The 17,364-nt window shown below is 33.3% G+C and overlaps 1 protein-coding gene across 1 annotated transcript; it reads right to left on the reverse strand.

Moving 5' to 3' along the window:
* Nucleotides 1–14,266: 14,266 nt before the first annotated feature.
* On the reverse strand, nt 14,267–17,119 carry LOC131656720 (receptor-like protein EIX1). The gene is made up of 2 exons (XM_058926351.1): nt 14,676–17,119; nt 14,267–14,506 (listed from the first exon to the last, which is right to left on the reverse strand). The coding sequence occupies exon 1, from the start codon at nt 17,059–17,061 to the stop codon at nt 14,692–14,694; it is 2,370 nt and encodes a 789-aa protein (XP_058782334.1). The 5' UTR covers nt 17,062–17,119; the 3' UTR covers nt 14,267–14,506; nt 14,676–14,691.
* Between the last annotated feature and the right edge of the window lie 245 nt (nt 17,120–17,364).

A 17,364-nucleotide genomic window follows, 5' to 3' on the forward strand; every position in this document is an offset into this window, starting at 1 on the left:
TGTTCTGATCAAGGATGTTTGGTATGTTCCTGGAATCAGAAGCAATCTGATGAGTGTGGGTCAGCTCATTGAGAAAGGTTTCTCAGTTGTTATGAAGAACAACCTCTTGAAGTTGTATGATTCCAATCAGAAGTTGATTATGAAATCTGAACAGGGAATCAACAGAACATTCAAGGTGAATGTAGAAACAGCTGAAACAGAGTGTCTGAGTGCTGAAGGCTCAGAAGGTGATAGTAAGCTGTGGCACAAGAGGTTGGGGCACTTGAACTATAGAAGTCTGGGGCATCTAAGTTCTAAGAAGCTCGTACGTGGCATTCCTAAGATTGTAAAGCCTGAGAAGTCATGTGAGGTATGCATGAAAGGCAAACAACCCAGATTGCCATTTGTATCAGAAGTTGCTCCAAGAGCAAAGCATGCTCTGGGAGTAGTGCACTCTGATGTGTGTGGACCATTTCCAGAACCTTCACTTGGAGGAAATAGGTATTTTGTGTCTTTTGTGGATGAGTTCACAAGAATGACGTGGATAACTCTCATTAAGTTTAAGAATGAGGTGTTTACAGAATTCCAGAAGTTCAAGGTGAAGGCTGAGAAGCAGAGTGGTCAGAAGATAAAGATTCTCAGAACGGATGGTGGAGGCGAGTATAACTCTACAGAATTCCAGAAGTTCTGTGATGATAATGGAATTGAGCATGAAGTTACTGCTCCTTATACTCCTCAACACAATGGTCTTGCTGAACGTAGAAACCGTACTTTGCTTGATATGACGAGAAGTATGCTTAAAGAGAAGAAGCTTCCTCATAATCTATGGGGAGAAGCTGTTGCTACTGCAGCATATGTGCTCAACAGGTGTCCAACGAAGAGGCTGAAGGAAATTGTTCCTTTAGAGAAGTGGACTAAAGAGAAACAGAGTGTTAGTCATCTGAAGGTTTTTGGTTCTGTGTGTTACAAACACGTTCCAGAAGCTAGAAGGAAGAAGCTGGATGATAGGAGCAAAGTGATGTTATTGGTGGGGTACCATAGTACAGGTGCATACAAACTCTATTGTCCAGAGACTAACAAAGTTGAAGTCAGCAGAGACATCATTGTGAAGGAATCAGAAGTTTTGGATTGGAGAAAGTCTCAACCAACTTCTGATGTAGAGATAACTTTTGAAGAAAAGTTAGAGTCAGAAGATGAAGAATCTTCTGAAGACGAGTCAGAAGATGAAGCATCTTCTGAAGATGAGTCAGATGGAGAATCTGATTCTGATGATGATCCAGAGTCTGGTGGTAGTCATGATTCTGGAAGGGAAAACTCTGAAGACATAGGGTCTGGAGGACAAGCTTCTGGAGATGATCATGGAGGTAGTGACTCTGGAGTAGCTGACTCTGAAGTAGCTCAGCGACCACAAAGAGTCAGAACTATACCAAGAAGGTTTGCAGATTTTGACATGTTGCAAGACACAGAAGTTGACTCAGAAGGAGAGGTCATTCAGTACGCCATGTTAGTAGATTCTGAACCAGTGAGTATAGAAGAAGCGCTCAAGAAGAAGGTCTGGCTGAATGCCATGAAAGAAGAACTTGAGGCTATAGAAAGAAACAAAACTTGGAAGCTGACAGAACTTCTAAAGAAGAAGAAAGCCATCAGCGTCAGATGGGTTTTCAAAGTAAAGCTGAAGCCAGATGGATCAGTTGGTAAACACAAAGCAAGGCTAGTGGCTAGAGGTTTTCTTCAGAAACCTGGACTAGATTACTTTGAGGTGTTTGCTCCTGTAGCTAGACAGGAAACAATCAGGCTGGTGATTGCGTTAGCTGCGAACAGAGGATGGTCCTTGATGCATCTGGATGTAAAGTCTGCATTTCTGAACGGTCCATTACAAGAGGAGGTATATGTGTCACAACCCCCTGGCTTTGTGAAAAAGAATAAGGAAGGGATGGTGTACAAATTACACAAAGCTCTGTATGGATTGAAGCAAGCGCCCAGAGCTTGGAATTTGAAGATTGATTCATTTTTCAAGAAGCAAGGGTTTCAGAAGTGTGAGATGGAATATGGAGTTTATGTGCAACATTCTGGATGCAATATGATTCTGTTGTGTCTCTATGTTGATGACATATTGCTTACGGGGAGTTGTCCAGAAGATCTGATGAAATTCAAGAAGGTGCTGATGAATGAGTTTGAGATTACAGACCTTGGGAAAATGTCATATTTTCTAGGGATGGAGATTCTGTACTCAGAAGATGGTATCATTCTGCATCAGTTGAAGTATGAGTTAGAACTTCTGAAGAAATTCAAGTTGGAGAATTGCAAAGCTGCTGTTACACCGTCAGAAGTGAATCAGAAGTTGGACTCTGATTCTGAAGGTGAAGATGTTGATGCTACGGTATTCAAACAGCTGGTTGGTTCTCTAAGGTATTTGTGTAATACCAGGCCTGATATATGCTATGCAGTTGGATTGGTTAGTAGGTTCATGAGTAAACCTAAGTGGTCCCATTACCAAGCTGCTGTCAGAGTCTTGAGATATGTCAAGGGAACTCTGAAGTTTGGCATATTGTTTCCTTCTGGGAGAAAGGAAGAATCAGAGTTATTGAGTTATTCTGATTCTGATTGGTGTGGAGACAGAATTGATAGAAGGAATACTTCTGGATATTTGTTCATGTTTCTGGGAGGCCCTATCTCTTGGAGTTCCAAGAAGCAACCTGTTGTTGCTCTATCAACCTGTGAAGCTGAGTACATCGCAGGCGCTGTAGCTGCATGTCAAGCTGTGTGGCTTCTGAATCTATTAGAAGATCTGAAGATTAGAGTGAAGAAGCCTCTGAAGCTGATGATTGATAACAAGTCTGCAATCAATCTTGCCAAGAATCCGGTGTTACACGGAAGAAGCAAGCATATTGAGACTAAGTATCATTTCTTGAGAAGCCAAGTCCAGAATGGAACATTAGAAGTTGTGCATTGTAGCACCCAGAAGCAGATGGCTGATGTTCTGACGAAGGCGATCAAGACGGATCAATTTCTGCTCTTGAGGGATGGAATTGGCGTTGTCAGTTTTGATTGAAGAATATGAATTAAGGGATGGTATTGAAGAGTAATTCAATATTCAGAAGATGGACTGATCTCCTGATGGTTACTCAGAAGATAGTATTGAACAGAAGATGTTCTCTGGGTCCCATTAGCTTAGCTGTTTAGTAGTAAGGGTACTTTAGTATTTTGTAGTATTGTACTGTTTGTACCTTAGACTTGTTCACTAAGTTTACTGTTTTAGGGCTTATGTGGCAAGATTTTCTTTTCTTATGAATAGCCTTGTAGTAGCTATCATTTATTAACAACGCAAGTAGAATACAACATTATTCTCTCATCTCTTTTGCGCCGTTATTCTATTATTCTCTTTGTCACCATCTTTATTCATTGTGCACCAACACATGTTTTGTAATGATATGTGAAATTTAAATATATGGTTATTTTGTGTAAGTGGATACCACAAAATGGGGAACACTTGGAATTATAGAAATTCTCAGAACCTATTGTTTTAAACTTGGTGCAAATTACTTGAAATTGATAAATATTTAATTTTTATCATTTGCTGGAAAACTATTTTGTTATTTCTCCTTGTACAGGTTTCATTGGGAACACCTTGTGTGATGAAATATCTTAAATTTTTATGGAGAAAATTAAAGTTAAAATGAAAAAAATTAGAATTAGATACATAATACAGATTTGGCAAAACTTGTCATTTAAAATTAACAACTGCTCGTATTAGATTAGACTAAAAATATGATATTGTATTAATTTTCATTTTGCTTTTAAGTTGACGGGCGCAGCACGGTATTAATATATTAGCTTGAATTTGACTATATAGCAATTTGGATAACCAACCCCTTACAGCTGTTGTTGCAAATCGATTACCCTTTATACCGATATTCGCTTAAATACAATCTTCTTGCTTATCAAAATTTTTTCCCCATTGTAACACTATAAACTATGTTCACAAGCTCTTGCTTAGGCAAATATATAAACTAAGATGCAGCAAGCACCATTCCGACAACAATTTACTCTTTAACTTATCCATACAAATAAATCTCTTTGAGTGTTTCATTGAAATCAATATTTCTAAAGTAATGATATCTTTACACCAAACATAAGCACACAGTGTGATGATTTTGGTGTAAGAACGGCACTCCTGATATTTCTATGAAGCTCTATGACAAACAAAAACATCAAATACTATACAAATACTAATGCGTAGACATAGATAAGCAGTCAGAGAACGATGCTGTCACGCAAACAGTGTTTTGTACGTAGGCCTCACGATTAAAAATAAATAGTGCGGATTTAATATAAAAACAAAAAAAAAAAAAACTATGATAAGGTTATTATTTGCCTGCATGGAAGGTCATTTCCCAAAATGACATATATTAGTATCGTATTAGACGCCAAACAGGAATATATTCTAAGCCTCTTGTTTTATTTTTGTTTTGATATGGTGATAATTGATTGATTCAAGTGAGAGTGTGATTGCTTAACTAGTGACCAATCTTGACCGGCTCCACGCGTATTGAGGTTTAAGGCGAAGTTTAACTTTTAAAATATATTTAAATTTTGAAAATTAAATTACAGATTAATTTATTATAATCAATTTTATTTAATAATTTTAACTTATAATAGAACTATTTTATCTAATCAAAATTGAAAAAAAATCATCTTAAATAAAATCAATCTATTGTTGGCTATACCTATTCTCACATTGAATCTTAATTCGTTCAATGTGTAAAGCTTAAATTATATCATTTATTTTTTCTTGGTAGTCGTTATTTTTATTTAGTTTTAAACATTTTGTTCACAAATTCCCAAAAATCAATTTTATAATCTGTCCATATTAAAATATAAAATGGAAAGATGAAGTAGGGGTAGGTTATGCACATTACGCATTACAATTTGTTAAAACACAAGCAGCAAGTTTAGAGTAGAATAGCACAAATAATAGAAAATCAAATTTGGAGGCCCAAGGCGGTGGCTTCTGTCGCCTACCCGTTGGCCCGGGCCTGTTCTTGCAATTTTGGCAAGAAGGTAGAAAAATAAGAAATATCCAAACAAGAAGACTTGACAAATGCAATGGAGACTTGAAATTGTGAACTTTATATATATATATATATATATATATATATATATATATATATATATATATATATATATATATATATATATAGGGGACGACTCAAGTGAGAACACTTGGTTATTATGAGAAATGAGAACAATGAATCACGACCATTAAGTTTGATTTTAATGGACTAGATTGGTTTCTCTTTCTATGATCCTTAATATTTATTTTAAATTAACATAGAAAGAGAAATCAATCCAATCCATTAAAATCAAATTTAATGGTCGTGATTCATTGTTCTCATTTCTCATAATAACCAAGTGTTCTCACTTGAGTCGTCCCCTATATATATATATATATATATATATATATATATATATATATATATATATATATATATATATATATATTTTAAAAATATCTATATAACTGTCCCAAAGAAATTATCCAAAAAATTTCTCCTTTTCTTAATGAGGATTAGAAAAATATACGTGTTTACATGAGTGCCGTGGTTTGTAGTTTATATTTTTTATGGTAAGACAAAGCTCTTGTGTAGATGTAGATGTTATAAAAATAAACATTCAAAGTAACAACAAAACTCTTTTCTTAAACACAAAATTTGCTGGAACTTTTACTCTTAGTTTTAACTCTCACACTCGTTATTGTGACTGTTTATACTAATGAGAACATGTGTATGTTAAACTTCAGTAAACTATGGCCAGCCAACATTCGAAGCTACCCTTGAAACTATCTCATGATATAGTTACATTGGGTGATTTAATTTATACATATGAAGCATGTACAATTTTAACAACTCTAGGATGTACATAGTTTCTCTACCAAATTAGTACATATTTCTCTACCAAATTAAAATGTCAAGTTTATCATTTCCAGCCTATTCTTCGTCTTCAAATAAATAGGTTTTGTATGAATTTATAAAAATATGGACAATTTGATATTTTGAAATACAATATTCCACCACAATTTCTTTATCTCTAATTAAGTTATAAATGTAGTGATGTTTGATGTTAATATTTGCTGCAACCATGAAACACATGATTCTTTGTTAAAGTAAATTTGTTGTTTTGTTTTGCAAAATACCTTCATTGGATCATCTTGTTGATGATGCAATTCGCTTAACATTTTTTGCAACAAAACTGCTTGTTCCTGGTATTTATTTTGTCTTTATTGTTGACAGAGCAATTACTTGTTGTTTCTTCTAGGACTAAGAAAAGACATATGTTCTAAGATAAAAAGCAAAACTCAAAGTTTCCATCTGGCAACCTGGAGGACACTTTGAACGGAAATTCCAGTTTTGGATATGCTGACCCAACATCACTAAACTTTGTTTTATCATGGATCATCCCTTTTTTAGAACCAAAAAATTATCTCAGTCCATATTGTTTTGAACTTGTTTTCTTATTTCTACATATAACTAATTATAAAAACTAGTTCATAACCCACCCGTTGCGTGTAACACCGTAAATCCCGAAACTTATATTTAAAGAATTACTTGCCAATTTAAGTTGTCACAGCGAGAACCCTTCAACAATTCAAAAATATTTAGCAACATGCAACGAAATAATAAAGAACATACAACACTTGTCATCACACGCTCACCATACATTAGGCTCATTGCGGCAGAATCATCATCAAAGCAAGTAATAACAACATGAAAACTCCAAAAATTTAGTCTCATAATGATTTAACTTTAATTACGTAATTAATATTGAGTTGTATTGTTCAAGTCTCAACAACTTCAAAAACTTCAACAACCATGGTATTAAATTTTCCACAAATCATAATAAGAAAAAACAAACATTTCGAGCCCCGATGTTACATAATTAGAACATAACTTCTAGAATAATAACGAAACTAAACGAAAATAACTCCAAGGAGCTAGCATTCACTCACATCAATAACTTCTAATCCTAGTTATCTGCAACATGTCCATGATAGACAATATTAAAACAAAGGGGGATGAGAATACATTTCCATAATTTAATGGTGTAAACAAGCAAATTTAGAATATCACATAACAACTAGTACACACGCTAATCATATTAATAGTAACACATCAAGTCACTACTACAAATAACGCTTGTAACATTAGTCATGAAATGCTTTTCCCAATTCAAACCTCCCTTTCTTGAGTTTCTCGCACCTTCAAACTCTCTCACTCCTCCTCAAAGATCCTATCCTGCTCCTCCTTCCACTTCTCCCTTTCTTTCCCAAACTCAAAAATAACAATCTCTTCAACCTCTCTCTCACTGATTTTATCTCTAGATAATTTAGAGCATCAAAAAAATACCTTGAAGCAAACGCCTCTACCAAGACCACGGACACGCCTAGCATGTTCCTCGGTTACAATTGCTTCTACCAAGATTTCATGACGATCTTGTGATGTAAAGATGCCGATTTTGGTTTCTTCAACAAGATCATCCTACAACATGTACATCTGAAATTTCATCTTTACCAAATTGATTTAACTAAAATAAAAATTGTTGAAAAAGTATCTACTTACAATCTTTTAAGTCACATCGCGCGTAGCATCTGATGTGAACTCAGTGTCTTTTATTTTCCGTGCCCTCTTCTATTATTCTCGGCGTGAAGGTGGAGATGGAGTGCGATCAAAACTTATAAAACCTCCTAGCACTTCCTCCCTCTATTTTCTTTTTTCTTCAATAAAAATATTTTCAAGACTTTGATATCCTCCACGATACAACCTATGTGGATAGATATTTCTAGCTCAATTTTCCTTTCCTTTTTAGCTCTTTTCCAAGAAGGCGTAAGTAGTTCGAGACTCTACAAAATTCTCCCAAACATCTTGATCAATAAATGAATACACTTTATATGGAGTATGTTCTTTATCTTCTCCATGTTTAATATAATCATGAGTGAGTTATGCCTTAAAGCCCATCCAATGCTCACCAGAATATGCAAGCATTTTCTTTTTCACGTAGTTATCATTTGGACTAACAATGAACACATCCTATATTTACACAATCGAGATGTTATTAGTATGGATGACATGCAAGTGCGGGAGAATCTTACCGTGGAAACTAAGCCTGTAGTCGCGGATCGGGAGATGAAGACTCTAAGAGGAAAAGAGATTGCATTGGTGAAAGTTGTTTGGTTTGGAGTTGCTGGAGAGAGCATGACATTGGAGTTGAAGAGCAAGATACGAGACTCCTATCCTGAGTTGTTCGAACAAGGTAAATTTTTTAGGACAAAAATATTTTAAGTGGAAGAGAGTTGTAACATCCGTATTTAATTAAATATTTTAATTAGATATTAATGAATATTTCCGACTATTTGTTGAATATGTTGACTAAGTTGATAAGTTGATAATCGAGTAAATCGTCGATTTAGTAGGGAGAAATTATTATTAGAAAATAATATTAGTTTAGTAGAATATTAATTAAATCAGTTGGGTTAAGTCGTGTGTGAGAAATAGCAGAATTGGGGGTATTATTTAGTAGACCCGTTAAGACATATAGTTTCCCATTAGTTTATTAGGTCTTCAGTAGTGGGAAGTTAGAAGTAGCAGTAAAACAAACAAAAACCAAAATAACTATTCACGTAACAGTTTTAGCACATTAAGGGTTTGGAAGACCAAAATTGGGAAAAGAGAGTTGCTGTCAAAAATCAATTCCAGAAATTCGACTAGAAATTTGAGCTACCTTCAATCCAATCAGGTAAGGGTGGGGTTCGAATCTTATAACCGGGATCATGATAGTTTGTATGTGGGATTGGAACTATATGATTTTCTACTGTGTTGAATTTGTGGTGTTTGATTCTGATAAGTTCATAACTGCTAATTGAGAAAACCGTGTTGAATGAACATTATGTATATTGTTGTTGTTGATGTTGTGTTGATTTGAAATTTAATAGTGGGGTAATGTAGGACTGTGTTGGATTTTGGTGTCATGATATCTATGTGTTGAAATTATTGAAACTGGGAACGAACGAAGAAGAGGAAAAGATAAAAAAAGGATTTCAAGGGGCGGGGGCCACACCACTAAGGGGTGGGTGCCCCAGGGACTTAATAGGAGGGGCGGGAGCCCCTTAAGATGGGGATGGGCGTCCCACCTTTGTTTGTCCTTCCTGTGACGTGCAATTTTGTTTCGTTACCTTACTGTGCCATGTGATTTAGCTAGATGAATTGACATATGTATATATATGACTAGTGCTCTAGAAAAATAAATCAAGTATACATATAATTAATTAGTACAATTGAACTACAAGCCTAATATACTCAGTATAGTCACAGACCGAATTTAATTAATTGGTAGAGTTTTAATGGTTGTGTTGGTATAAAATAACAGAGATCGCTTAGTAGTAATAATAGCAGAGAAGCATATTTTAGTAGAGTATATCAGTGACATAAAAAATAGAAGAATTCCAATAATTTAGTAGGAGGATTTTAAGTAAATATTAGTGGAAAATAAATGAAAACAGTGTAGACTAGCAGTAATGGATAGAACAAAAAAAAAACAGTACCAAAAGTGATAGTTGATAGTTTTAAGCAGTAAATTAATTAACCGGAATTAGGTAAAATTTGTCGGGGTGGCTCGCATACACTAGTAGGTAATTGTCACACGGTTATTTTGTTGAATTTGTATTGAATGTGTGGAATTGCAGGTACAGTCGAATATGTTGGTTTTTGTCCCACTTATGGACAAATTTTAGTTGGAGACTTGATAGCCAACGTTGAAAGTTGATATGTTGTTCTGAGTTGCTTTGTTGTTGATATTGTTGTTGTATGCCATACGTAAGAGTCACATACATTGCATCCTTATTAAGTTGGAGCTATGCTCACAACGTTGTCCTAGATTGGCAAAATATAAAGTTGAAGGCTTATGTCTTGTCGATGCCTCGATAAACTGACAGATTTTAAGTTGGGAGTTTTACTCCAATGGTACCACATGCATATGCACAGTTGAGTCGCATTCGAGTTGCATCTTGAAGTCGTTGTTGTGTTATGTTGCTTGTTGCTTATTATTTTGTTGTTGTTATAAAGTAGCGCAATTGTATGATTCTTATCTAATATATTAATTATCATGCACCTGTTTATACTATTCAATATCTCACTCCTTCTGTTTGAAAGTTACCCTCTATTGGTAACGTGCAGGTAACCAAGGAGAGAAGTCGTTATCGTTATTAGTTCAAGTTGGTGACATTTGCTCTGATACGTAGCACTCGGGAGGAATGAACGCTTGTTTTGTTCTTTGTTGTTTTTAAGTTGAATTTTAAGTTGTTATTGGAGAAGTTTAATTTTTGTTTTTTCAAGTTAGACAAAGATGCTATCAGTTGAAGTTTAAAAGTTGTGAATTCTGCTGCATGGTTTTATTAAAGTTGTTTTGTTTTGAAGATTCATTGCTTGTTAAGAATTTCTCCCTGTTTATATGTGTTATGTATCTGTTATAATAAGTTTTATGCGGTTGTTTTAAAGTTGAAATGTAATACCTCATGTTGATTGGAATTTTTAGCACTCTGATTTTATTATAAACGCTGGGTAGATTTAGGGTGTTACAAAAACCATCAAAACATCACAAAACCCCAAAATACAACCCAACCTTCAATTATCTACATCTTAGATCAAATATAGGAATTACGATAAATCCCCTTACCTTAGATTATTAATTAGCTTGATTCTCTTCCCAAATTCTACGGTTGATTCTTCCTTCTCCTCTCCTTACCCTAACTCTCTCTTTCTTTCACGCTTCTCCAAAAATTTTACGATGAATGTATATTCTTCTCTTTTCCTCTATTTACTTATTTAGCCTTAGGACACCTAATATAATATTTCTATTATGCCCTTACTAATTCCACCTCACATTACCTTCTTTATTTCATTTTAATTAAATAATAATGCTAATTAGAACTATATTTATTTATTTATTCTAACTAACACCTTAATTCAACTACCCCATACATATCAACACGAATATCACATTATCTCATCGATAAATCACAATGACTCATATAATCGTTAAAAAACAACCAAACAATAAATTAAATAATTAATTATAATTTTTGGGGTGTTAAAGCCAACATATGGGATAACTTGTTTTGTAATTTCTTTTCTAGTTGTATGAGTTTATGATGATCTATTCCCTCCTATAACTTGTGTTGAATACTGATAAGTCTCTTGGCTTTTTTTTTTTTTTGAAGTTTGGGAGGGGGGGGGGATAGAGAGATTCGAAAAATAACTTTTTTTTAATTATAGAAAAATCTTTAAGATTTTTGGAAATAAAGAATTTGTACAGATTGATAAAATAATGTTTATCATTAACATATTTTAAATTTTTGAAATACTATAACAACAAAAATTGTATTTTAACAATTTTTCTAAGCCCTCCAAACCTAATCTCTAATATAATTTTTTAGTTCCACCAAATTAGGAGGATTTTTTATTTTGATTAAATCGAAATTCCCAAAATCCGCCTACCTAGATCCTTCTATTTTTTCATTCTTCTCTATTTTAAAAACACTCTTCTTCCTTACCCTCCAAATTCTCAAACAAAACCTTAGAAAATTCAGTTTTTACTCTGATGACTTTTTCAATGGTGTAAAATTTCTTATCTTTAAGGCCAAGTTATTGCATACATCTTCTCTCTCATTTTAGTAATTATATGATTACTACTTAACCAAATCGTCCCTTAGTAAGAAATCTCAAATTTAAAATAATTTTTAGAATGTTTCACCCCTACACTATAAGGACCAGTTAACGTGGCACAACACAGACACTTTGACATTGATAATGTCAAAAATATTGATGATCGACACTATTACATATAAGATAGTATTTGAGCTTCATATATTTATAATTATTAAAAGAGTTAAAAACTTTTTTTTGATTAAAATTAATATTTTTAGTGCTTTTTGTGATAACAATCCTTTAATACATGTTTAACATTTTTAATTGTGTACGAGATTTGTCCAAAACATATATGAAGGTGTGTTGAAGGAAAGAAAATTGTTTGAAATAGTTTTCTGAGTTGTTTGGCATTTGTGGTATGAGTGTCTTATGAGTTTCATACACTAATTAAAAGAGTGTTGAAACAAAGAAAAACATATTTTTAAAAGACACTTGTCTGACTTTTCCAACATTTATTTGACTTTTCTGACACGTGATGTACGCCCACTCTTAAAGGTGTTCGTGCTTCATAGAAAATAATAATGTATGATTGTCGGAGAATTTTACTCAAATCAACACTTAAACTATTGTTTCTAAAAAATTCAGCATGTAATTTGTATTGCATAACACTTGATCTATAGCCCAATATTAAAATCAAGGTTTCGTCCGTGAGTATAGCCCAGTAGTAAAATCTTTTCCAAGTTCAAGATCAACCTTTGTTAAATCTTCGTTTGAAGCTTGAAGACTAATTACTCCAAGTTTCTTGTGGAAAAAAGACTAACTGGTTTGATCCATCATTTGGAAGGAAGACTCACTGTTTAGCTCTTAAGTTTATTGGTTAATATCAAGAATAAATCATGAGGACATGACTAAGTCATTTTTTTTACTAAACTTGTATAATTCTCGGTGTTCTTCTGTCTTCCCTTAAACTCTTTATATTTCGGCATTTTACCATCTGCAATTTTATTTTACGTTGCTTATAAAGAAAACTCTTCTAAAATATTGTTTTTTTAATAGGCAAATGGAAACATTAAAGGGAGTATAAGGGATACTCCAAATCACTACAAACAAGGCAGAAAGCCTCTACTTCCTAAAACTGAGGAGAGGTAGAGTGTTCCAATAATAAGAATGACAAAGGTCGGCCTTTTTACAATAGGAGCTAAGCCACTTCCACGACCTCCAAACGAGAGCCGACATACAATCCTCAAAGTTAAAGACCTCACTCTTGAAGACGATAGTGTTACGAGTAAGCCAAATTAACCAAATCGTAGCTATTCAAATGACCGTTATAATATTCCTTTTGGAACGACATTTCACCTTTTCACAATTGATTAGGAAATCCACAAAGTCATCCAAGGTAAGACAATCCTCTATACCCATCCACTCATAAACTTTCTTACAAGTATTCGTCGAATAAGTGCAAGACCGAAATAAGTGCGATAATGATTCAATCTCCGTAGCGCAAAAAACACAACATAAATCTCTATGATCAGTTAGAATTCCCCCTTATTATGTGTGGAGTCACATGTGTAACACTTTACAATCTCAAACACTAAATAGTATCGTTATAGTGGTTGTTCGAAGTATATGTATGGAGAAAAAATTATATTATCTTCATTTACACCTTAGAAATGAGACTTTGTTTCTTACGGTGATAAAAACAGTGAATATGTGTTATTGTAAGTAACTCAATCTAATGAATAAAGATATTTTTTTTTAGTTGAAGGTTGAAAGCATAATTTATTATTAATCAATTATGTGACAAAAGTAAGAAGAATTGTTAAATTCATCTATATCCATGGTCGTAAAAATTAAAAAACAAAGAAACTATTTTTACTAGATGGAGAAGTGAAAATACTACTGTTAATTTTAATTAATTACCTTTAAATGATATACGTCTAATAAATAAAGAAGACAAATTGTGGCTATGATATAAGAGATTAACTCATATTCCCCTAAAACATTTAAATAAATTGGTCTGTAATTTCTTTTCTAAATGTATGAGTTCATGATGACCTATTCCTTCCTACAACTTATGTTGAATACCAATAAATCTCATAGACTATTAAAGTTTTGCTCTAATGACTTTTTCAAAGATGTAAAATTTTTTATCTTTAAAGTTTGTCTCTAATGCAGGCAAGTTGTTGCAATCATCTTCTCACTCATTCCAATAACCCTACCATTACTCCTTATAGGAATAGTCCCTTAGCAAAGCATTCTCAAATTTAAAATAATATTTAGAATGACTCTCCATATTTCTAATATCAGTTTCTGGGATAGTAATCTCTCGCAAGAAATCAAAGGAGAAACTATGGTCTCTCCCTTTAACCTTCTTAATGTTTTTCAACTTTTGATAATATTCTCCTGTCTTGTTATTTTGGTTCCCTAATAAAAACTTTAGTAGAGCACTCATATTAAATTCTTCACTTTTTATATAATTTAAAGCTCTTTTCTTTTTATCTCTCTCTGAATTAAAACTTCTCTCACATAGGATATGCGACCAAGTTCAATGAAATGTTACAAATTAAAATACTCATTGTCCAACATTAAAATTAAAATTAAAATTTCATCATAAAACCAATAACATGAACTACATTGTCCATAATTACTATACGTTGCTCAAAACATACTCCTAACATAAGGGGAGAACAAGCCCCAAGATTTTTTGACAAGCCCAAAGGTCATTTAACAACAGTACAACAAGTAGAAGAAGAATTCAGCATCTACTACCGTACAATCACATATGATCGCATCTCATAATAATGCAGCATCTGAAGTACACATTTATTCGCCTGATAAAAATATGAAAAAATCAAATGGATATAAGTTTTTAGTAGAGATATATAATAAAACAAATACTCTCTTGCATGATTTATAAAATATATTATATCTAAATTATAAATAAAACAAAATATTCTATAGCTTTATCATTAAAGTTCTCTTGAAGTATAGTTCACTAACCATTTCTTGCAGAAGCTCAATTTCTATGAAAGCTATTTAACTTTATCATCAAAGTTACATAGAGCTTGTCACCCACTCCATCAACAAACTGAAAGTATGCGTGCCTCCATTTTCTGATCAGAAATAAAGAACCACAAATTCCCCAGAAACCTACTGCAAATCCAACTCCCATACCGAGATATAATGATTCTTTTATAGAGTCATCATCCTCATTTTCTCTAGATGGTGTTGCAGTTTTAGAACTTTCTTCTTCAGTGGTACAATTGTTTAGAGGAGCTCCGCACAAGTTTGGATTTTCAATGTAGCTCGATGCATTAAAACTTTGAAGTTGAGTTCCTATTGGGATTTTTCCTTTTAAATTGTTGTTAGATAGATTCAAATACTCTAAAAAGTTCAAGAGAATCATGCTCTGTGGAATTTCACCATAAAGCTTATTACTAGAGAGATCTAGAGATTCCATATTTTTCATTCCTCCTATCGTCTTTGGTATTGTTCCAGTAAAATCGTTGTGAGATAGGTTTAATGTTTGAACTTGAACAAGTTCAAATAATTCTGATGGTAAATCTCCAGACAAGCTATTGGATGAAAGGTCAATAGTTCGCCTCTTCGGGTCAATTGTGTACAAATAATGTTGACCTTTTGTAAACAACTCAAGTACAACACTCATCCACCATACATTCATGTTAAAAGTAACCATATGAGTCAAGTTGTATACGCACTTTGGAATAGAACCTGAAAGTTTGTTATGTGCAAGGTCCAGATGAGACAAATAAGAAAGTTTGAACAACTGTGGTGGAATGTTTCCTTCAAACTTATTAGCTCTCAATATGATCAATTCTAAATATTTGGACATCATGATTGGTATGGCTCCAGAAAATTCATTTTCTCCCAAGTTTATGAAGTATAAATTAGAATTAAAGAGGTCCAATGAAATTTCACCAGAGAGCCTATTACTCCATAAGTTAATGACTTGTAATTTTCTTAAGTTATTCCAAGTATGTGGAATTGATCCTGAAAAGGAGTTGTAAGACAAATCAACAAATATGGCCATTGGTGATATGTTTGGGAGTTCCCCGGTGAAATTATTGTGATCCAACTTGAAAGAAACACCCTTTAATGTCAGGTTTGATATGTCTACGGATATCGAATTATTTGACAAATGAAGATTAAATATTCCTTGTATAAAGCTCAAAAACTTATTTTTATCTACTATGGAAATCCCTGAGCTCGATAAGTCAAGAATTTCTAGTGACTTTTGTGTATATATCCAAGATGGAAAGTTTGGGCCCTGATTTGTATGTGACAAAACTAGACAATATAGTTGAAAAGGAGGAACCCAATCAAAATCAAATTCAAATACAACATTTAAACTACCCAAGTCTAGTGAATCTAAACTTTTGAGTTTGGAAAAAGTTGTTTTTGATATTTCACCACATAAATTATTAGAGGAAAGATCTAAGTAACGTAAGGATGAAAGGTTTCCTAGAGATGGAGGAATGAAACCACTTAACATGTTCATGGAAAGATCAAGTGTTTCAATATGTGGTAATTGGCCTATTTCATTTAGAATGGATCCTCCGAGTTGGTTATGAGAGAGATCAAGGTGTCTCAAATTTCGAAGGTTTAGCAAGCTTGAAGGTATCTCACCTGGTATATTGTTGTGACTAAGATAAAGATAGGTGATATCTTTGGTGAGATTAAAAAATGCATTAGGTAAATGAGAGGTGATGTTGTTTAGAGAAAGATCAAGAGTTATAAGTGAAGAAAAATTCAAATATTCAATAGATGGGTTGAGCTTGAGGTTTTTTAGGTTACAACCTAGTAACCGTAACTCTAATAGTGAAGGAATTTGTCCCACTGCTTGGAGCCGATTGGTTTCCTTATGAAGATCAATACCCTCAAGGTTGAGATATTTCAAAGAAGAAAGAGGAGAAAGCCAATCAAGATTATCCATGTGAATGAAATCATTCCATGATAAGTCAAGGTACAGAAGTTTAGATACATGTGTGATGTTTTGGTGATTGGATGGAATACTTATCCTATCAAAATCATTAAAACTCAAATCCAAGTGACTGAGAAACTCAAGTTTTAAAATAAAAAGATTCATCTCACCTTTCAAATATTTGGATAGTTCAACTCGTGTAACTCTTGCGGTAATGTTGTCACAGTGGATCCCTTCCCAAGAACAACAATCATTTTCGGTTGTCCATGTTGAAATTCGACCATTATGATCAATGATTCCCTTTTTGAAAGTTAAAAGTATCTCCCGGTCTTTCTCATGGCATGACACCATCCTGTGATCATTTATAGATAAACTTCTGTAAAATATGGTTATAGATAAAAGAAGCAGCAAAAGAAATGACATTTGGGTAGTAAGAGTCGTCATGAATAATTGTTTGGATTACAGAACAAGATTTAATTGAAATGGGATGAGTATGATTTGTTGAAAGATGCAAGTGTGATTATAGAAGATGATGGCATATAGGAAAACTTGAAAAAACAAATAGCTTCAAACAAGACAAGACGACTTCGAGGAAGACTTAGAATTTTGAAATATGTGATAAAAGTATGTGGACAGTAGTTTAACCCTAAATGCAATTGAAATTTAACAAATTATTGAAATTTTGAAATCTGATGATAGCATAGATTTGGCAAAACAAAATTTCATTTAAAATTAACGAAGTAATAC

The sequence above is a fragment of the Vicia villosa genome, linkage group LG3, assembly GCF_029867415.1.
Source record: "Vicia villosa cultivar HV-30 ecotype Madison, WI linkage group LG3, Vvil1.0, whole genome shotgun sequence".
Taxonomy (NCBI): Eukaryota; Viridiplantae; Streptophyta; class Magnoliopsida; order Fabales; family Fabaceae; genus Vicia; species Vicia villosa.